General features: G+C 41.9%; 1 protein-coding gene across 2 annotated transcripts in view; it reads right to left on the reverse strand.

Moving 5' to 3' along the window:
* The window catches only part of LOC310958692 (mediator of RNA polymerase II transcription subunit 13-like), a 78,273-nt gene extending 58,977 nt beyond the window's left edge, over nucleotides 1-19,296 (reverse strand). For both annotated transcript variants that reach the window (XM_083929746.1, XM_083929745.1), the window contains exons 1-2: nucleotides 18,740-19,296; nucleotides 2,053-2,290 (exon numbers count right to left, since the gene is read on the reverse strand). In XM_083929746.1, coding sequence (XP_083785872.1) covers nucleotides 2,053-2,290; nucleotides 18,740-18,811 — 310 coding nt within the window. In that variant the 5' untranslated portion in view covers nucleotides 18,812-19,296. The remainder of the gene's footprint in view (nucleotides 1-2,052; nucleotides 2,291-18,739) is intronic.
* Nucleotides 19,297-23,827: the final 4,531 nt, after the last annotated feature.

Consider the following 23,827-nt stretch of genomic DNA (forward strand, 5'->3'; position numbering starts at 1 on the left):
TCTCCAGACAGCATGAAACATGGCCAGTACTAGCTAACATGAAAGAACAATCAAAACTTGTTCAATTTAGCCAAATACCTTCAGAGCTCTCTCCATTTTTCTCTCATGCGTGGGTCAGATGGCCAACGTTTTGTTTCAATTTACAGACCTCTACTTTTTCTACTGTGTTTACTGGGGGATTACAGCCATGCGTTGCCTATAGAGCCAACATCTGACCAAACTACGCGGTAGCAAGGTTTATTCGCCCAAACAAGTTGAAGGAAAGGCACACAATTTCCTTTATTTGTCGCAACATTTCAAAAGTTTGCTTAGAACTCGCTTGACAAGTGAATGGACACGACTGTAATCTTCGCATTAGAGTACTTTGAATATTTTCAAGTTTTGCACTGTTGATCTGACAAAACATCACATCAGATGTCATCAACTTAAACAAAAAGACATTTTTTTTTACAGTTTTCTAATATTTCATTAACTGATTCATCAATAAAGTAATCGTCAAATGATGTAAGTAGTTAGTTGCAGCCAAAAACGGGACGCAGAAGAAAATTTCAAGAGCAGAAGTGACAGAGAGAATGTACTTGGGTCTATAGTCAGAGCATTCACGTGTTAAATTAAGAATTAACCATTAATCTCCATGGTCTGTATAGATATATAGACAAATAGCGGCAAAATCCTCAGACTCATCTTCAGTCCTTGGTAAATAGCTATGTAATGAAATTGAATAGGCCAAAATTATTATTAACTTTATTCACCTCAATGTGCCACTGAAAATGGAGTCATAATTGACAGTTTGGGCCGCCAGCTAACAGCTTTCAAAATGGTGAGGTACTGCTAAAATTTCACACTGCTCCATACTCGTCATGTGGCTTCTTGTGATACTTTTTTTTCTGGATGCCAGATCACTGCCACTCTGTACTCTCCACATCGACTGTGTGTGTTTTTGTGATCGCTATCATCCTCCATGGTTCTTTTAAGATCAGTGAGCACTCCAAAATAAACATATCAAAGAGGCTGTTTGGCACTTTTAGGGGAAGTGAGGAAATTAGTTTTCTTAGCACCTTTTAGTGCTCAATTGAAATGTACAGTGTATCTCTATTACACAACAGGCTCTCCCCAACAGTGGCAGGAACATCTGTCAAATATCTGCTGCAGTGCCTGTGAGGCCTTTTCATATCAAGTCAGCTTTAATAGGTGACTGAGGACTGAAACTCTCACTATCGCTTCAACCTCTCCATCCAATATTCTGGCTTTTTGTCCTCCTGACTGTTGTTCTGCTAAACCAAAACCAATATAACCCCTCTCCTGTTTCCTCCTCTCCCTGTCTTCCAGAGGCTTAGTCGATATGTTAGACTTCTACACACGTGTGCAGCGAGATAATGAAAATGTTTCTATAAATAGGGACAATAGCGCTGACAGTAGCACTCTCTCAAGTGAGAGATCTCAGTGTAAATTTTCGCTACACACATTCACACGCGCTGTAAATACGGACGGGGAAATTCTCCTCTATCGCCGCGTGCTTCATCATAGTAATAGTCTTGAAGCAGCATATACTTGAGTTACAGAGCAAACACATTTCACGTATGTGCTGTATGAGGCTCAAATCGGACTAAATCAATGCACCCTACATAACTTAAACAAACAGCACGCAGCTTCAATCTGCAGCAGACTAAACAGCTTGAATCTACATAATACTGAAGCCTGCTCTATGTTAAACAATGCAGCTCCGCTGTAATATACAGGCATTATGCTACACCGTAAAACTCTAATTCATGTTGTACATCTAGTTGCACCACACAGCATATATTTCAGTACTTCCCAGTAGGTTTTACATACAATCCACTGAAACTGCAGGACGCCTGTATCCCATGTAATCACTCTTGAGTCTATATAATCCATTGTAACATAATAAAAATAAACCATCAAATTAAACAGCCTGTACAACCCTCGCACCTAAACTTTCAAAGCATAAGCGGAAGCTGAAGAGAAGGGCGGTGGGATGGAAAAATAATCGAGATGGATAGAAGAGAGAAGTGCTTTCATTCTCTTTCTCACCTTCCAGCTCATGATGAATGACATCAGAGAGGTTGGGCTCTTCACCCCACCAGAAGATCCACAGCTCCTTGGCGTCGGGCTTGATTTTGCGTCGCCACACACACAGCAGGTTGGCCTGAACGCAGCGCATGAAGCTGCGCAGAACCGGGTCGTCCTGGGCCGGGGCCGAGATCACCGGGCCGTACTCCCCGCTGCCACGGAAGCTGTAGCAACGCCATTTAATGCCCGTCAACTCTGCCTGCGGGAGGAGAGAAAGTAACAATTAAAGCTGTAAACAGTCCATTAAACAAACTTTAAATGTAATCCAGCATTGTTATCATGAGCAGTGACTAAGAAAGTCATTTCACACTATCTTCTGTCCAAACACTGTTAAATGTTGCAACAATTAGCTGATTCATTGATGAGTCAATTGACAGAAAATGCATCCAAATTCATTTTGATAATCCATTAACCATTTAAGAGAACCATAACACCCAAAATTGTTTCAAGATTTTCAGATTTGTTGCTTTTCTCTGTTCGATGTTATTGTAAATTGGACGGTTGGTCTGATATTTAGAGTCGTCATCTTAAGCTCTCAGAAAATGGGACAGGCTTTTTTCTCTATTTCCATACAAAGCAAGCAATCAATTGATTACCCTAGAAAATAATCAGCAGATTAATTGATACCAGCAGCAACGTCCGAGGAGAAATGAAGCCAACATAGAAGTGCCAAAAACTAGGGGCTGGCTTCAAAAGCGAGTCAATCCCCATAGACCCCCATGCTAAAATGCAAACATGTTTACAGCCTCAGCTTTGGTCTCTGTATGCGGGGTGAAATCTTATATAACTCAGCTATTTAAAATATATTATGGCTTACAATTTTGCTTAATTAAGGGAATGCTGCTTTCAGTAACAGTTGGGTGTCATCACAGGTGGTGAGCATTGACTGTAGACTTCTTTCAGCCCGCCTCAGCTCCATCCACGCTCCACCTCTTTGCCCATTTTTGGATTCGCCAAGTTAGTTGATACCAGGCATGCACTGCCAAGATGGCGAAAGCCAGAGCCCCCACTTTGAGTTTTATTTTGGCACTTCAGAAATCTCTGGGTGACAACACTGAGACTTCGTCCGTGGTTTACACAGTCTATGATTGATACTGAAAATAATAGTTTGTTGCAACGAGAAAAGGCTTATGGAATTGTATTTTAATGAATTATTGTTATTCAAAAGGTTCTTATCCCATTTACATTTATCTCACATTCGGTGAATTAAATAAAAAGCCATTATGCATAAATCCATAATGTGATAACAGCCTTTTTAGTGTTGTGTTAACCTTGAAGAGCCGTACTTCAGTGTACATAGATTTCTTTCATATGAAAGCAAGCATCAGGCAATGCTTATTCGATCAATAACTGCACAGACGGTCAAATTATGTTATATTGTTTTCACTGGCTTATTACTTTCGCAACTATAACCCTTCTGTTAATGTTTAAGCACGTTGAACGTCTCCCTGTTGTGTTGTTACAGCCTTATTTTTTTCACTAATACCTTTACCTGCTGTTGATGCTGCAAAGATCAGATATTGTGGAGAGAGGAGGCGGAGAGTGACGGGCAAGACATAAAGGATGGCCTTGAGTGAAATTTAGGGAATAAACTTCTACAGGAGAGACAGCATTGAAATATATGGCGGTAGCTACAGAGAGTGAGAGGGACATGAGAACAGGAAATAACGCTGGGGTCAATGGTTGGAGTCTGGCCCAGTGACTGACATATTCTCCTTTAATGTAATGGGATGATAGCTGTTTATGTTGTCTATTGCAGACTTGGGCGCGGAGGTTGTCTGGCATGGTACATTTAGGGATGATGAGCCAGCGAAAGAGCCAAACTTCTACCTCCGTCATTTTACATGTTGTTAATGAACATGCAAATGCAAACAGGCAAAAACACACGTCACTGACCCCGTGATGCTCATGTGTGCTTTGGAAACTCTTTTTCGTGTTTGTTTGTGTCCTTGTGTTTGTATTTCTACATGAATGAGTCAAGCGCACAAAAGGCATTGTTGAACAGGACAGGGATTTGGCAGGCAGGGGGGGAAATCTCTCTCTGTGTCGCACTGCCCTCCTCTCCTGTGTTCACCCAGCTGTGAGGATCATGTTTGGCACATTGGCTCAGGTGCCAAGACATCCAAGACTAGCTGAGAGAAGAAAAAAAAAATACAGCCCCATTTCATCACGGGGACAGGTAAAAGGGAGCAGCTCAAAAAAAGCCTGCAGTGTCTTTGAGTGGATGAAGAAAAGGAGGCTTTTATGACCGTACAGAGAGGGACCAAGGAAGCTTGCATGTGTTTTTAGTGTGCATGCAAGGGTCGCAGGGCTGTGTGCAAAAATCTAGCCAAAATCATTCTTTTGAGGAAGCCTTTGCATGTGCTAAAAATACACACAGAAGCAATTTATACATGAGTGTACACACTGAGGTATGCACATGACCCCCAGGAACATCCTGACTGCGGAATGCACCCATAATTACAAGCATGTCCCTCCTGTAATGACAGTGTGTGTAATGGGAGATATAAACATTGGTGCTGTGATAAGCCAAGCCCTAAAATTAGCCATGACAAGGTCAAGGATGCCGTTTCTCCCAAAGCAAAGAGGAAGACATCTGCTTGCACTGCCTCGTCACTCCCAGTCAATGTCAAAAGTTCCTTGGCTGTTTGACACAGCTGTCTGGCTGCTACTGACTCAGGAGTGGAGACGAGGAGGCGAGGAGAAGTGATGTCAAAAAATATACTCACATAAAGGCGAACCAGTTGTTGGTTTTATAAGGCAACACATGCTCTCTGGTGAATAAAGTGTCAAAGATCCCCTCCATGTTTTTAACATAAAAATACTCTGCTTGGAATAATATTTTCAGTTTTATATGGTATTTCCAAGACAAAAGTTAACAAGTCTAACAGCCGTGATAGCAGCTCTGTTGAACTCACAATGGCGCTGTATAGCAGGTATAAATGTCAATCATCTTAGTTGTAGTTTTCGCGTTTGCAAATTAGTGCTAAATACAGTACAGCTTAGGCTGATATTACTTTTGCAGGCATTTAGCCATACACTGAGGTTTAAGACTACATGAAAGGTTAAGAGATTATCAGTTATTTACAATTAATCCCAAAGTTGACAAGAATGTGGATACCAAATTTCATGGCAATCCATTCAATAATTACCGAGATGTTTTAACTTAAAGCCACAAATGTGCCAGAGAAGGTCAGGGGATCAACAGAGTAAGTAAGATTCATCCTCACACAACATTGCCGCAAGCAAAATGTATTCAGTTACATCTAATCTTTTTCCCTCACTGAAATCGAGAATCTAATAATACTGTTTATAAATCTTTCTTTTTTCAACATGTTAAACTACTGGACGATAATGTGTCAAACATTAATGAAAAATCCTTTCTCAGTGTGTGTGCACTGCCACATCGCACTGACCCCCTCTCCCCACCCCATATGTTGGGGTGGGGAGGGCTGTTCACAGGGACCTGGCTTCGGAACCAGCGAGTAGCCTGTTCAAGTCCCGCAAGGAACAAGTACGGAGTGTGGACTGTTTGCCGGAGAGGTGCCAGTTCACATCACAAACACATTTTTGAGTGGAGGCAGGCTTTAAGGCCAAATCTGCTCACTTTCTAGTGCAGAAATATGGCTTAAGGTCTAATATTTCTCCGACGAGTTTGCACTCTCAGGTGAAATATTGCGCTAAATGGCCAGGGGCTGCACTGTGGCTTTCAAACACAGGCGCTGTGTTAACCTGCACTAACCTAACACCCTGCCGAACTCCTGTGGAGGAGAAGCTGTGGCACAGTTGCAGGAAGAGGAACAGGGCTACAGTCACAACACAGAAAACAGGCAGATCCAAACGCATGCCTGCACACACACACACCCACACACACACATAGACATACACACACACACACACACACACACAAACACCACATATCACACACAACAGCTGTGATGATGCATCGACCAGAAGTGCTCAAAGACACTGACATGCATCAAGAGGCAGATATATTTTCTGGCTGATGTCCAGTTATTTGTCAGTGATGAGCTGCAGCTCAGCTATGATCTGTGTGTATTTTAGTGGCTGTTTCTTCCCTGGTTGTGCACATTTGCATCCACATGCATGAAGTCTGGAGTTGCAGTATTACCAGTGCTAAGTGTTATATTCGTATGAATAAATTATCACTTGTAACATAAGAGAAAGCGACAAAAAGCTGTCAAGTGTGCCAAGCTATGATCTTTGCAGCTTTGATGAAAAAGCAATTGTTGTGAGTAAAATCCTGTCCTGTCACGCAAATAGAAACAACTTTTAATCAATTTTGCTTTAGTTCTTTCATTGTTAGTTATAAAAATATTGGAGGTAAAAGTTGCCTAATTGTAGACTTCAAATGTCCCATATTTCATTCCTTTTCAGGTTCAGACTTGCTTTTGGGGTTTTTACAAGAACATGTTTACATGCTTTAATGTTCAAAAAACAAACTATTTGTATCCTATTGTCTGTCTGAATATACCTGTATAATAATACCTGTATTGTATTATATATACTCTCCGTCTGAAATGCTCCGTTTTGGCACCTGTCTCTTTAAAGCCTGAAAAGTCCAGTAGGCTCCGATTGGTGAGCGTTTATGGGTCTTCCCCATCTGAACTCTTCACATCGTTGCAGTCGGGGAATGACTTTGACAGCACTGCTGCGTTCTACCTATATATATATATGTAATAAAGTTGTGACACCACAACTGCACAGAAGTCCTGACGACTCGTTTAAAGACAGTTTCTGAATACAGGCTTTGTGCATTTCTCTGTGGATTGAGCCTTTGGATACTTTCACAGTATTTATGTAGAATCTAAACCTGCTTTATAATAAAAATAAAAAAACATCGAAATCTCACTTTTCACAATACGGGACCTTTAAACTTAGATTAGATAGTCCATCAATCGGAGTGTTAGCCAACTCAGATTTTACTGTGTAATTGATGTGAAAAAAATGTACTTGACAGAAATGTCCTCTTGTGTCATGAGCGGTGGTGAGTATGTGTTTGGTGGGATTGTGAATACTTAATATAAAAGGCAAGGAGCCAAGCAAATATATAAACCCAGAGCAGCAAATTCCTTGCGATCCTTCAAAGCACATCAGAGCAAATCAACGATTATTCGAGGCAGAAGTCTCCATCTCTTTTAAAACTACCACAGAGGTAAAAAGGCGAAGAGGTCAAGGAAAACGACAGTGGATTTATTTCACTGTCAATAAAGCCAGCACTGCTCCAAGCCCCTTGTTCTGTTGGTTAGCCGGTTCAATTTCTGATTGAGTGCAGGCCCAAAAACAAGAGCTTTTCCTCCCATTGCTAAGACGGACCAAAGCTTTGACCTCACTCTCACCTCTATTATCTTTCTTGTCTCCGCTCTCCCTCTCATCTCTCAGCACTCTCTCACTGTCACGGATGCCTATTGAATACAACCAGGAGTATCTCACGCTCTCCCTCTCGCCTTTGTGTTACTCTTCTCTTTATGTCTTTTTGTCTGGTAAACAGAGAAAAGATAACAGCCAAACCGTATGTTTCCTAAATATGAACAGACGAGGGGGAAGATTGTGCTCTGTTTGCAGTATTCTGTTAAAATCTCCTTTTTTAGTTTCTAGCAGTGAGATGGATTCTCTATTACTTTACATGATTTTGTAGTCTTTGAACTTAGATTTCAAATAGGAACCTAAACGCACAACCAGAGGGTTAAAAATAATTTCCTGTATATATAAAGTGAACCGAGCCTCTGCTTGAAAACTCTAATCTGCAACTGGCCCAGAGGTCATCCTCAGTGCACCAGACATGTGCTTGTAATCAAAAGGAAAATATGGAAGTCACAAACTTTTAATCATTGCTCAAACACAAAGGACTGGAATAACCAGGGAAAGACAATCAAAAGTTTTGTCATACCGAAGGTCTAACAGACGGACGTATACATACACTGCATATTGTTTCAAGATCAGGAGCTTTTCAATGCAGAGGAAACTTCCACTACTTAGATAGCAGAAAAAGAGGAAAACACACTTGACATGCACTTGCACAAATATTTTGCTCCTCCTGTTCTTTCTCAAAAGAAACTTGTAGGACCTTTTGAACAGACCTCTTAAACTTCCCAACATGCAGCTGAATGTATGTTTTTGTTGGACTTTTTCCACACACAAAAGGATTTGCAGCTGGCTGGGACAGAGAGAGGCATGTCACGGCAGCGTATTTAAACACGGCTCTGTACTTGTAGATCGCTTCCTTTTTTACTTGCATGACAAGTTCATTTTGATACAATTTAGACATGAAGCTAAGAAATCTTTAAAACCTGTTTGCAGACGTTAAGAAAAAAAACTGTATTTAGACTGGTTATATGCAGATGTTTGAGCTTTATTAAGGTCGCTTTTCTATCAGTATTGCAGCTGATTTGAACATTTTCAAGTGGCCTCTAAGAGACATGCCACTTCTTTAGTAATCTCACAGCGGTGAAAGAGCCTCACAGTCTGATAGGCTGACAAAGGAGGCACTTTGGGCAATTGAGAGACAGCTTGTATCAGCAGTTTTACCTACTCTGGCACAAGTGAAACACTTATTCTGTCAGAGTGGCGTGGCTTGCTCATCAACGTCAAATCAGTTTAGACACTTGACAAGCTGCCAATATTTGGGCTGTGTTCAGATTGCTTCTTATGCCTGCATGTCTTTAGATAAGACTCGTAGTCTTTATCAGACACATGCAACACTATCCATCTCTCTTTCATTCAATGTCAAAGAACAGGGTATAATTGAATTATTTCCAACAAAGAGAATTGACCAAATGCTTATCTGAAGCAGCGGTTTAACCAGACACACTGTTGTTCAAATGTATAATCTATAATAAAGATTTTCATGATATCAAACACAATTTTTAAATGCTATTTTTTTTTTTTTTTTTTTTTTGTAATTATATTCATAACTGTGAAATGGCCCATAGTAGATTTCACTGATAGTGGCAGGGTCGGCCATTTCCAAGCTCAATTGAAATTGCCTACCTACGTAAATTACACAATACATATCTGTAATCCAGCATCTGTGTTTGTAATTTGATCTATGTGATATCGGCCTCATTGTTTGCTATTCACTTGTGACAATTAAACGTTTTCTTATGCTGCTTGTTCACATTAAAAGCGTTCAACTGGTGAAACACAGAGCTGCTTTTATTGTGAAGCAGTCAGAAGAAATTAAATGTATTTGTCATAGAGGTTAGACTGACCATGATCGTCCATCAAAAATGCGTCTATGACAACAGGAATTTGGGGCAATCAACAACTCTTCTATTGTGTGTAAAACTACTCACACTGTTCACAGCATGAAATCTGATGGCGGTTGCTCATAGTCTGATGGAAAAAGAAAAGTATTGACCGACTATTAAAAGAATGTGAGTTTGTTTGGCTGCGCTGTAAACAAACACACCGGCTGTGTTTTTTGTAGTGGTGTTTCTGATGAAGTAGCTGCTCAAGGAGTGATTGCTGTCGTATTAAACCACACTTGCTAAACAGCACACCGTCAAGCAGGACTGAAATTACAGTTTTAATAACACAATTTTCAGAGCTGGCACGATGAAGCAATTTTCATGAAAATAACACAAATGTGTACAAAGACAGTGGTTGCCGGCGCTGCTATGTCAGCAGTGAAAAGTCACCAGTCAGAAGAGCCAGTGGCAGAAATCGGAACAGGCAACGACTCCCCCTTCATCAATTAACCCGCTGAAATCAAATTAACCCACAAGGAGTCGCGCTCCCCTCTGGCATCTTACACCGCAAATGAAGAGTGATGCACATTGCTGCACTTGTGAGGGAGCGAGAGTGACACAAAAGCCCCAAACAGGTGTAGAAAGAAGGCCTCTGGGGCTGCAGACACTAAACAGATGCTTTTCCTTTGCCTTCTGCCGCCACCTTTACAAGTCCCTACAAAACAAGGGACCGTCATTTGATCTGTGTTCTGCCGTAGCATCCAGCCCTGGGAGGTGAGCAAGCCAAGCGACCTAATTAGAGCAGCGAGAGTCCCCAGGGCTGAGTGACGGATAGACCTGCCAATCACACTGCAGAGAGCCTCCATCAAACCATGACTTCTCACCTGACACAAAGAGGGGCGGGAGGCAGGAGGCGACAACAGTGGAAGACCAATAAGGACAGCGAGACATTGTGTACAGTGCACTGCAGCATCTGAAACGGCTGACAAGATCCCCTGCCATTTGGCAAATAAAAACAACACAAAGCTGCAGTGTCAGGCGGCTTTTAAAGCGTTATGGGACAGGCTAAAGCAGTGGCACTACTTAGTCTAAATTATTAACATGCAAATAAATAAACCAGGCTCTGCGCTACCAGTGTCTCTGGTGCAACTTAATTAACCGTGACAAGCATCAGGGAGCGAGAAATGATCGAAATACACAGACAAAGACAGTAAATCTAAGAATCACAAAGAAGGAGAGAGGGAAAAGTAAAAACAGTTGCTAGGCAACATACAACATCTATAGGAATTCAGCAAGGTATTCCATTTTTGAGGTTTCTGTCTCCAGGGTTACAGTGGAAATATAATGTTGTTCCTTACTTTATACAAACAATCTCAAAGAAGTGTGTACTGTACATCTCTGCATGTTATCTCTCGCGAGCACAGCTACACCTCCATTTGTTCCCTTACAGCTGGAATTCATAAACTCAAATTTGGCAGAAGATATCATCGAGCATGTCACGCATGCGTCAGGAAAGTCCTGGGATTACCAGAAGCAAGACATGAACATTGCAGTATAGGATTACTCACTGGATTTCTTAAGCGAGAGAGTGAGAGAATGAGAGAATTCAACGCAGTAATTGTACAATTAGCACTGCACGGAGGCTACTGAAAGGCCGACAAGTAGTTAATAGTCTGATTGTTCCTGAAATTGGGCAAATGGAGCATAAGCGGTATGAAAATATCTAATTTGGCTTGTAATTTACCGCATTGATTTTCTTCCACAGGGATGCCATTTCAGATAAAATGACAACCCTGCATAAATCAGCAGGACTTCTTCTTGTTCCATTACACGACACCAGATAAAATATAAAGGCTTTAAACGGGAAAGCAGTAATGCCTCTGTCTGTCTGTGTGTGTGTCTGTGTGTGTGCAGGACGTAGGCAGGACCAAGCCATTAAATTCCCTGTAGGTCACACCTAAACAAGTTTCAACGTGCAACTCACCTGGCTGCTGTCTGTAATCTGTTGTTTGCTTACTAAGTGGGAGTGGCAGACAATCAGAGCTTTAACGCTAGAAGTCCATCGCACTTCTGCTAAAATGTTCAACTCACACAACACCATCTTATGTAATTCCACTCAAGTCCTCGTCTCCTGTCCATTCACTCTTTGCAACGGACACAACGGTACCATGGCATGTTCATATCTCTGCAAACACCGCCCTGCCTAAACACTTAGCCCTGCGGCTCCATGCTCTCTCAGTCATGCCTGGTAAATACCCTATCAAACCCTTTGTGTCTCACTATTATACTGTAAAGTCCATTTATTCAGTGAGGCAAGCCAGGACTCAAATTGAGCTGTGCAAATTTTCATTAACATCTGAAAAATCATGGGTGTCTGCCTAATTCAAGATGAGAGAGACGCCACTTGGCAGCACAGGGAGAATCCATGCACCACAAATGGCTGTGAATCAACAGTCTGCACATAATGTGTTTGTTCTCATCAAGTATCCATCTGATTGGTCGCAGATAATCTCTCAGTGGAACATGAACACATGATAATTAGAATTTGCGACAGCACAGCAGCCAACATTAATGTTTTCTCTCTCCCCTTGCTTCGCAGCACTAAAAGACACCCTTTAACCTAAGTGTGCTTTAGCTGCACTTGAATCCCAGTTGACCATGATATTGGCAAAGCTGTCTGGCTTGCAGAAAATATTTGCCCAGTTACAATCAGAGCAGTGTTTCCCTTTTAAAGAACTTCTCTTTGTCAAGGTGTCTGCAGTCAGGTGAAGGGATTGCAAACAGGTCGTGGGCCGGCACAGAGAGCAGCAGCATCATTGAAAATAAACTGTTTCTGGAATTTATCTACCAATCAGAACCTCAGACTTTGAGTTCAGAACAGAGGAGCAACACACATCCAAAATGTAATAGTTTGGAGGACAGTGGTGAAAGGGGAGAAGAGTCTGGGGAAAAATTAGTCTCGCTACATGAGACAGAGCAACTAAGTTCAGCCGTGGTGAAAGAAAACTTTTTAACTCTGATGTACTTTTTTACTCTGACGTAATTTTACCTGATTATTTACATGTTATGCCTCTTTTTGCTTCTCCTCATGCTGCATTTCAGAGAAAATATGGGATAATTTCAACTGTTGTAATTTGGTTTCATGGGTTCATTCCTTTTTATTTGAATGAGCTCTCTTTTCTGGATTTGTTTATCCGGAACTGTTGAAAACGTTTTTTTATTGAAAACAGTTTGATATTACTAAATACTCGCAATACACTAATAAATATATCCCATTACGATATGTACTTTGCCGCACAAAACGTATAAAAGTTTAAAATTAGCTCCACCTCGACCATCTACAACATTAGAATGTTTACAAGTTAATGCACAGGTATCTTACTGTATACAAAAGGACCGGTCTGCATTATGAGTACTTTCACTTTTGATGTTGAAGGACACTTTGGTGATATTACTTAAGATTAACTGAAGATAGAGTTTGAATGCACATCTATCTCTCCGTCCATCTCTCGGTTTGTATGCCAGCCAACTAGCTAACTTTCCAGCAATCACAAGCACTTGGTGGCACCAGCTACTGCCCATTCCTACCAACCCTCCCTTCCCACTCAGCCTTCTGTTGCCCAGCACACATGCAGGAGCACCAGCAGACGCTAAGAATAGAACACAGCTGGCACTGCAGGGCTTACATATTTCACACTCAAGCCACCATGCTCCAAAATACTCCTGCCCATCCCGTCCCATTTCCACCGCCGGGACCAGCGGTGGTTCCCTCCCTCATCCCTCCCTCCTTGTCCTGTCTTTGAACCGTTCTTCACCTCTGTGGCAGGGCCCTGACAAACCTACTGCTCAGATAAGATCCATGACTGCACTCTGGGAGAATTTAATAGAAAAGAGATGTGCAGTAAAAACAGAGGCATGACTGAGCAATCCTTGTTCACAAATCATTTTGTTATGGCAGCAAACTACTTGAGGTAGCCTGTATGAGCGTGTGTCTGACATACAGAATGCCTTGTTCACACAGGTGAGCCGCTGCCCGGTTGAGTCCCATTGCGATGACAAGGGATTCCCACGGCAGTGACAGGGGCAGATTAGTGGGAGGCGCCACACACACAGTCTCAAGGTGAAGCCAGCACTAGCTGTCAAAACTGTAAGTGAGCGGAGCCAAAAGCACAGGTTGGGCGTAGGGGGGGTGGACTGTTGAGTGAGAAGCAACCAGATGGAGTTGCTCCATAGGGCACGCAGCAGAAGACTGGGGTTGATGCCTTGGAAACCCCGACTGATCCTCTCCTCCTGTAAGAGGATGCTGGCATGGCTTCAATGTCATCCTTAGATATCTCAATATGAACTCAATTTTTTATAGTTTTATTCACCACCAGCTGGCAGATTCACAGTGATGTTTACTTATCCGGTCTCTTGATTGGATAGATCATAACACGATAATTCTGGTCATAATATATAATCTTTATTGTCAACAAATCCTGTGAAATCCTGGAAGAATAAATTGATCCTGCAAACAATTACTGCCTGTGTAGCCAAAGTCTGATGTATCTTATACCTCTGTGCATTAGACATCAAGTAAGGGAGTGGGCGATGTATCGAATATCGTAAATGTATCACAGCTTGTTCTACGCAAAATAAGCGCCAAAGCATTTTATCTGCAGCTACTAGTGTGCTCAATTAAATGCACAGTACCCCGGCTCCAGAGTCATCAGCTGTTCTGACCACCTGTCTGCAGCTGTAGTTCATCCATTTTGTTCACCAGGGGCCGTAGATTGGCGAGAAAAAAATGCAATGAGCCAACGAGGTAATAACTTCAGCCTAGCTCTTGACCCTCCTCTGTTCCCCGTTTGTTTGCAATCCTAACCCAGCCTGTAAGTATTTCCGGTCGCCAGGGCTAGATTGGTGGCCTGGCCGCCGTTGTCTTGGCGAGGGCTAACTGTTAATATTCACAGGACTGCAAAGATCTGATATTCAAAAGTTCCTTTCAGTTGTATCATATATAAGACTGTTCTGAGTGGACAGAAAAAATAAAATAAAAAAGTATTTGGTCTTTTATGAGAATTGTTGAATATAACAAAAGTATAGAATATGACCAGCCTCTCAGTTAAAATGTTGTTAATTGTAGACGATGTTTATTTAGACAAAATGCTTTTGTTTAGGCTATAGTGGATACAAAATTCTAATGATATTTTGGCAAAATTTTTACTTATAGCCATAAGAAATTACAAGGTTATTATAGTGTGACATTTCACAGTTGAAAAAATAGTACTAGTATGTAAGTATCAATCTGTATCTTATCAACATATGCTCCAAATAGGGGCAATATGACAAAATAGATCGCCAGGACGATGTAAAAGTGTCTATTGTATATATTTTTCTATATTGTCAAAAAAACAGCTGCCAAACTACATTACGGCAATATTTACATCATTTGGACGACACATAAATTCTGATCCTTACACCTTATGTTCATTTTGCACTAAAGTTCTTACTAAAATGTAACATATTCAAAATATCCAGCCAGATTTACATATAATATCAATGTATTGGTCAAGGTCTAGTTTAATATGGGATAACTTTGGCTTCTTTTGTTAAATAAAAGAGGACAAGCTGTAGCAGCCATGTGTCATAAATAACCTTGTTTTGGCATCAGTACCAACACTCAGGTATGGTGTTAGCACAAACGATGCCCGGCCCTGTTTGACCGATTCTTTGGCCCTTTGGATCATGACACACACACTCCATCCAACCGCTGCCTCTTTCTCATCCGTAAGCATCCTTGCAACATCCACCACTATTAATAACGAGGAAATGCAAACAGCCCATATTAAAAAGGCACCGTACCTGATTACCTGCTTTCTCTTACAAGGCACGGCCGCTCACCTGCCATAAATCAAGACCCTGCTGTTAATGGTATTCCTCCTTATCATCTCTTAGCACTTTATTTCCATGCCAGACAGTAGCATCATTATTACACATGCAAGATCTCTATTGGAATACAGTGTGGCTAATGAGCACCTCTTGGTTGATCACATTAGACCTCCACTTGAGGACACTTAATTACCAGTGGTGCACTCTGTCAGCGAAGGGGGGACAGAGGAAGTCCTTTAATTAAGGGTGCTGCATTCTACCTGTGTTTGTACAAGCCTGCGTCCTTGGGATATAGGACGCATCCACAACCCAAATAAAAGGAGACAAAACATGCAAGTGTGGGTGGAAGATTTGCTATGTGCACGTGTGTTGCATTTGTGAAACATGTTTGCGTGTGCATGTGGGTGTTTATTTTTTCCCTGTCTGTGTTGGTGAGTGCATCCGTGTGTGTGTATTTGTCTGCGTGTGTATAATGTGATGGGTGTTTGAAGTTTGTCTCCCGAGTCTAGATGTTTTACAGTGTTTACAATACACACATACACACACACACACACACACACACACACACACACACACACACTGAGGATTCCTGCATCGTGAGACTCTCGACTGTCTCCTTGCATTTCATATTCAGGCTTGGGACTCTGGCTCAAGTTGGCGTCATAAAAACAGGCCCAGTCCACAGAAAGAACACTGTTCTCTCTCTCTCTCTCTCTCTCTCTCTCTCTCTCTCTCTCTCTCTCTCTCTCTCTCTCTCTCTCTCTCTCTCGCTCGCTCTCGCTTTCTCTCATTACCTTCCTCCCTCCTTTATTTTCTCTCTTGCGCTGTCTCACTCTCTCACCGTTTCTCTCTCAAATAGGCTTAGGCTAGCAGTCAGGAAATGCACATCAGTCATAATACTTTCCTAAAATGAAAACAGATTTCGCTGCAGTCTCACTCCTTCGGCTGAAAACATTCCTCTGTTTCTCCTCTCGTCCTCCACCCTTCCCCTCCTCCGTCGCCGCTTCAATTTAGCAGCACACCTCGGCTAGGATCTTCTCTCACACTTACAAGGGTCTTGTTTTTGCTCTCTGTCACAGACGGAGCATTGCCAGCACAACACAACACAGTTGTTTTGTGGGTTTATGTGACGGCACCGATCTCAAGTGTGTGACACCGGCCCCACAGAGCATGTGACAGTTATCCACTGCGTCCCCCATAAAGTCCCCACAGTATGGGCACTTATGCATTCTAAAGGTACTTTTTATTGATGCGGGTTGCTATAACAGGCGGTAAATCTGTGTGAGGGACGAGGTTAGAGCATGTTAGAATGCTGTTTAACAGGCTGTCAGACCAGAGTGCTCACCAGCTAGCCACAAAACCTTTATGTGAGAAGATAGCCAACATGACCTGGAGATAGGGTTAAGAAGGATCAATATTAGAGGTCATTTGGGGGACTCTAAATGTCCAAGTTATGCTTGCAACTAATACATATTATCATTTTTGCAGTTTTTTCTATTGATTGAACTATTTTTTTGGTCAATAAAATGTCAGAAAATTGTGAAAAATGCCCACTGCAGTTTCCTTGAACAAGGGTGGCATCCTTTAACACCCAAAAGGTGTTCCACTGGCTATGATAACAGAGAAAAGCACAGCCTTTTTCTCTGACAGAAAATTTCCAATATTCAAAGATTACCAAAATTGTTCACTCAAAATTTCCTGTTGATCGACTAATCAGTGAATCAACAATTGTTTCCACACTAAACCAAGTACACAAGTGGTCAAATACAAGCAGGAAATCATAACTGAACAAAAAAAATCAATAACGAGTGAAATACAGATGTAAGTTTTGCATTGCTGGAGCATCACACCTGATTTTAGTGATAATAACAGCACTTCAGCCTCCACTTCTTAAGCTTATTGTGCGTGACCTCTCATTTTCAACATCATGATGCAACGTGCATCCCTCTGTCTCGTCGTCTCAGTTGTATCCTCTAATCGGGACACTTGGTGTGTCATTAGTGTTCTGTACAGTCTTGGACTTCCCTGTAGGAGCCCTGCCAGTGAGCAACCGCTGTGGCACTAGCCAGTCATAAATATTCTCAACAAGCCAGCTGATGGATGGTCTCTTTCTCCCTCCGTTTGAAAAGGGATGTTCACAGGGCCAGCACGATGGCCAACAACGTCAAAGCGAGTGAATAAAAGCTTGTTCCATGAGGGAATAACCTCAACTGAGACGTTGACAGGGACGTAATAGCTGTTTTACAACTGTCATACGTCAGGCTTAGAGAATTTAAGACGTCTGATACTGGAGCATGGTCACATTTATTTCAACACCAGTGCACAGAAATTCAAAAAATATGCTTTTGAATAGCTTAAGATACTATTTTGAATCCAACTCTCCCTGCTTACAGTCACAAAAACTACTGAAAAGCGCGAGAAGGAAGAACTGCCAGTGCTATGATTGGAATTTTAGAGCTATCTGCAAGCTGTGTGACGAGTTTATTTCTCTTCTCTATCCACCCAAAAAAAATGAAATAAATCAAAATCCACCATTTAAAACCCCAGCAGTGTAACAGGCTGGTGGACAGCCTCCATGATCACCTAAAAGGCCCTCAGGACCCCTATGTTGTTGTGGTTCTCAGCGGTCTGTGTCTGAGCTCAGTCTACTGCATGCCTTTCCACTTGGCTGCCTGTTGTAGTAGGACAGTTAACTCGCTGATTGCAGAATGAAAACTGTGAAAACACACTGCTCAATCTCCTCCTCCCTCAAAACCAGCGACTACTGCGACAATGACACTGCCTGTGGAGTCCCAAAAAAAAAAAAAAAAACACCTTTTTTAGAGTGTGAAAGTGTTGTTTCCGCTGTGATACATGCTGCTGTCTGTCAAAATCTTATTGGCCTTCCTTTCTCCAGGCGACATTACTATGGCATCAACTTTCATCTGAATGTTTTTTGACTGTGAGCTGCTCCACATTCACACAAAATGATCCCTAATCTTCTCATTTATAACCTGGTGCACCATCAGCACATTAAATGATTCACTAAAAAAATAAAACCTCTGTTTTTATTCCCTGGCTTTAGAAATATTCGACAGAGGCAGCTGTACGCCTTCTTTCCAAGTTAGTTGCTTGGCAATGCAACAGAGTTCCAGTGAAATGATTATTTAAAGGGGGGGAGGATAATGGCCAGAGCACACTGTGCTCTTGATGGGGGAAACATTAGTGTTTATCTATTGTTTATCTACTGAACTCGTGCCGAACCTGCAAACGCATGCCAAAACAAGTGGTCAGTTTGTTTGGGTAGCATATGAAATCACACAATAAAATATGTATTCTTTTTTATACCATGTTGACTTTAGCCTCTGGGCTGAGATGTCTTATCCTAACATGCGGGATATGGTGCTTCTTTTTTTTTCTCGGATCATTAACCCGAGTTAATGATCGCCTAATAACAACATCACCAGCTATTGGTTCACCTTTGTACAGCAGGCACACATTTAAGCGTGCCTCCCACGGGTCTTATGACTTGTCAATCTCAACTGCGCTCGCGTGTCTGTGACGAGCATGATTTACGGATACCGTACCAGAGAGAAGATGTTGGAGTGGCAGTCCTCAAGGCTTGCCCCGTTAGCCACCCAATTCGCTGTTGTAGTCATAATCGTCCGCCGTTGGGGTCGTCAGCGCTGGGCATGTCGAGATCCTACATCGGTATCAAACACCGAGCAGGGCTGACAAATCGGTTCCCGTATAGGGCTACTGAGTCTGCCAAAAAAAACAACCACAACAAAAAAAAAAAAAAAAGAACAAGCAGGCTTATAAACCTCACCAGAGGTCCAGATAATAGACTCGGGATGGTCGGGCAGAGGAATGGGCGTATTCAGGTCCAGAAAGAAGAAGTGCAGAATGCATCCATGAAGCCCCGGCGGATATAATGTTGTAATGTAAATCCAAGCGTGTGTGCGGGGATCACAACATTGTTACAAACCAGGTCAGGCGATTCCAAAACGTGATCATTGTGAAAGGCGGGGAGCACAGAAATGTATCCATCTCAATCCCGAGGACGATCAGCCTGTTTCCAGATCAGTCTGTCCGCTGATAGTTTCATCATTAAATGAGCATAATCCATGGAGAGACGACTCCTTTTTTCTTCTTCTTCTTCTTCCGCGCCGAGGAACAGCCCCCCCACAACCCACAACCCACCCCCCCACACACCAAAATGCCAAATTAAGAGTCAAAACTTCTTAAAAACATATTGGCCTCTTGTGCATTCAAAAAAAAAACAATTAAGCCGAGACATTACGTGCAGGATATTTGATTCCGTCTGCTCCACAAGCTGGTGCACCACTTGTGATAGTTTTCGAGAATTGCATGAGCTATTTATAGCCTTTCTTTCTTACCACAACCGTTCCTCTCACAATGTAACCCAGTCTGCCTCTCTCTCTCTCACACACACACACACACACACACACACACACACACACAGACACACACACAGGCGCTGCGAGCAGGAATGTTTAATCCCTCTGTTGCTCTTCAATTAAACGGAGCGCAGCAGAAAGAGGGGTCGCCGTGGAAAGGGGGAAAAAGAGAAAAGCCCTCCCCGGTGCTTCTTCCGTGGCAGGGCGGACAAAGTCGAGCGGGTTCCCGTGTAACCCCCCGAATCATGAGTCAAAGCGTTCAGACAAGAGGGGGAAAAAAAACTATTCTTATACTCCACCACCAGGAAAACGACAAGCAGGCTTCTGTAGACCGAGGTTTGAAGAAAAGGAGAAAAAAAACACGTCCTTCCTTTCAGTTTTGTATCATTACGAAACGTCCTCTCGCGACCACAACAGCCTCGGTATTGCACACAAAAAAAAAAATTAGATTTTTTTTCTCAAATGCACAGTTCAAGCGAAAGTGACAGTCCTTGTCTGGCAGCGGCGCCGATCGTTGACGTGAAGACTATGTTGCATTCTGCAGATTTTTCTTTTTTAATCCTCCTCCTTCTCGGGGGGAAATGATGATTTGATTATGGAATTAAATCCTCAAACATGTGCACGGTTTCAGCGGGTGACTCCTTTCCCCTTCTGCCTCGTTGTTCATCTCCAGCGTGTGTTATTGTATTGGTAAATAAGTGTGCGTGTACGGCCCGAGTGTGTGTGTGTCATCCTTCCTCACCCTCCGTGTCTGTTTGCTTTGCGCCGAGCGCCGCTGTAGCGTCTTTTTGCTTTTCTTTTTTTTCTTTTTTTCCGCTCACGATCGTCCAGCCCACTTACTCTTTGTAATGTAATGGCGGTCGGATGCGTACTACCGAGTCTCGCCTTCCCATTTGGCCAAGTTTGTGCTCACGTGATCAAAGTCTGGGATTACAGGACTGTTAGATATCTTTGATATGCGACACTAGAGACGCCGCCTGTCGCGCGTGCTGACAGTCAGCAGTTCCCTTTATTGTTCCACTCTTTGTTGTTTCTGCTCATCAGTCTGTTTAAGTGCCTGTAGGAAGATTGTTATATATGATTATTTTTTTTTATTATCGCTGTATGGTGTGCATAATGCATTGGTTACATAATGTAACTGTGTCTCACAACAGAGGATGTGACAGAATAGAGGTCAGAATGACTTACTGAGCTCACACTGTGTTTCATAAGAGGCGTCTATGTAGGTTAGTCACCAAATTCACCACATAACTATAATGTAATCAGCGGTGGGGACTTGATGGGTGTGATATTCTAATCAGGAATTCATTTAACTGCAAGTTAGCCAAATAGGTTGTATCCAGGGCCGTAGTCAAGATTTTAGAGGTACTGAGGTCAAGATGAGGTGAACGGATTTGTTTTGTGAGCATCTGTTCTGCAGTGAGCGCTGCATGTTTTGTTGGTTTATTTTGGATGCAGCGAGTTGAAATATGTTCACCTAAAAAGGCTGAGCTGATCACTGTAATGGATATTCTATACTCCTATCATAGCACTACAATAGAGTACCGCAGGAATGAGTCCTAAGTGAGTTAGCATTGTTGCACTTGCGGTTCCCTCGTCTTGAAGTCGATGTTTTATTTTATTTTTGGTTAGATGCCTTAAATAAGTTCTGTGGTTAATACAGGCGTAAGATATTTTAAAGTTTTGTTTTACAAGATAAAATACATCCGTCAATATCCCACTCGTGAATTTTGAAGCTTTTACGTGTCTTTACAAAGGCAGTTGTTAACAAGTGGCTAAATGAGACTACAAGCGTCATCACACCATACAAGCGAAATCAGTTGGAAGCCAGTACGTGGTGTAGTTTTTTTATAGCCTAACGTTAGCTTTTTACTCCTGGCGATTACATTTACGCTTCAAAAATCATAAAAGTGGCATTCATCTGGAGATTATCTTGCCGAAAAGACCCGCAACCACAAAAAAACAGTGTGATGTTAACTTCTAGGTCGGCCTACAAAAATACGTCATCCTTGAAGCACTCTATTACCTCGTGAGATCACGCAAAAAAACACAGGATCAAGGCATCTCAGCTGCAAAACGCGCTGCGCCTGCAAAGTGCTCTGGTGGTCTCTGCTGGGCACAGCGTCATCAGCTCCGTCCACGCACCAACTCTTTGCCCATTTTTGGATTAAGGCAGCCGGACACACCTACACTGCTTCCTTTTGGCTCATGGAGACTATATCCTTGTTTTATACAGTCTATGTAAAAACCTGATGTACGCTACCTGCCGAGCACCAAACAGCAGAGAGACACAGTAAAGGACTAGCTGGTGAACAAACTGGAGCATTTAGAAGCTAGAGAGACAAACTGGACTTAGATTCATTAAGTGGCCAGAAATACAACTCAAATGAATGCTAATGTTGCTCCGTATCTGCTGGGTATGTGAATAGGCAACTATTTGCTAACATACTCGTCACATAAACATCATAAGGTGAAAATATCATGTATGTGGAGCAGGTCTTTCAAGGAAATTTCTCTAATTCTGTTGGATAAATACTGAATTCTTTCTTTACTAATTTTGTTTCGATGACATTTAAATGTACTGAGTCTAAAAAATACTCCAACGCATGGTTGATAAACCCCCAAGACATCTCAGAAATAATTCTGCAGCCTTTCTATTGTCCTCAATAGTAGCTATGGTGCTAATATATCCTACACTTACTTTTATCCGTCCTACTATCCGTCCTGTGTGATGCATTGTTATATTTATATTGCTGGAGGTTTTGTTTACACTGTCTATAAAAGCTTCAGTTGTTCTGTCTGATCTCCAGGATCGCAGGTGGCGCCCTTTGAGGCTGAAGAACAAAAGATTATTAATACAGCCGCAGTTTCCTGAGGTAGACAGAAGAAGCCATCCAGGAGTCAGTGCATCAAATATTTGTGTAACTATCAATAATTGATTTGATCATAAATATGCACTACATGTTCTTGGATTTCTTTTTATGTTTGGACTACAAATGTAACTGGATTTGCTTGGTTTCTGGTTTTAACTTCCAACTCACTGTGCACTTCCTTAGATGTGTTATCTCGATTCTCCTTTGACCAGTAAGGGCTTGTTTTCCTGAACTCTGCAGGCCGCTTCATCTTAAATATAATTTTAGTCATTAATAAATAGGAAAATGAATAGTCAGTAGTAAAGACCTCTGCACATGGATCCCCTTGATATCTTTAAAAATATTCAAAGTTAGTTTATTCAGTCAATAAGCTTTGTATCCCTTAATCACATTATGAATGCACAAAGACTCGGCTGAGATAATGTTTAAGACTAAATTACTGTGACAAGAGAAGTTTATTTTCCCTGGCAGGTTTGTTCATTTAGTGAACAACTATTAGGCCTATTTAATTAAGCACAAGAGCCGTTGTAGTCAGGTAAATACATGACACGGGATTTTCGTTTTATGCTGCAGCATTGAGAGCTCCGCGTTTTTCAGAGGGACGTTTTAACATCAACTCAGCATCACGTGACGTCTAAAGTGGATGCATAGTGGCAGTAGTTTGATTTCTGTTTCATAATTGATGGCATGTAAGAGGTGTTACCTCTAAGTATAAATCTTCCATAGCTATTTATAGACAACTGTATATTCTTTCTGCTGCCATAGAAAATATCATCATATACTGACACATCCTATCCATTATGATATAACATTAATCACTTCATACAGCTTTATGTATTTGAGAAACTGCTTGCAGCTGGTACATATCGCCACAGAGAGAGAGCCTCTAGTCCGGTGATTCCTCTTATATCTGAAAAGCAGGGGGGAAAGATATGAATCAGATGGATGAGAGAGGGCTTAGCTTGGCGGTTATTGATCCTTCTGCTCCAGGAATGATCCAGAAGTCATTTGGAGACTTTTCCCCCCCCTTTTTAGTTCAATAGATCCTTAAAGGCTTTTAAAAGACTCTCGCACACGGTTTGACACACTTGGTGTGGAGCTGATGGGATGAGATACTATCAGTTTGAATAAATCTACTTCAGTATGCGACATATCTCCCCTCATCAGTGTGTGTGTGTGTGTGAGGAGAAAAGATGCATTACTGTTCTGATTAAAGATAATGTGTTTGTCTAGACAATGTGTTTAGTCTTGTTTGGGATGGAGTGGATGAACATTTGTGTTTGTTTAATGCATGGCTTTGTTTAAGTTTGTGTAGAGCTTTCAATTTCTCTCCTGTCATATAAAATGACAAGGTGCAGTAAACTATAAACATATTCTCACA

This window comes from Echiichthys vipera (genome assembly GCF_963691815.1).
Source record: "Echiichthys vipera genome assembly, chromosome: 16".
Taxonomy (NCBI): Eukaryota; Metazoa; Chordata; class Actinopteri; order Perciformes; family Trachinidae; genus Echiichthys; species Echiichthys vipera.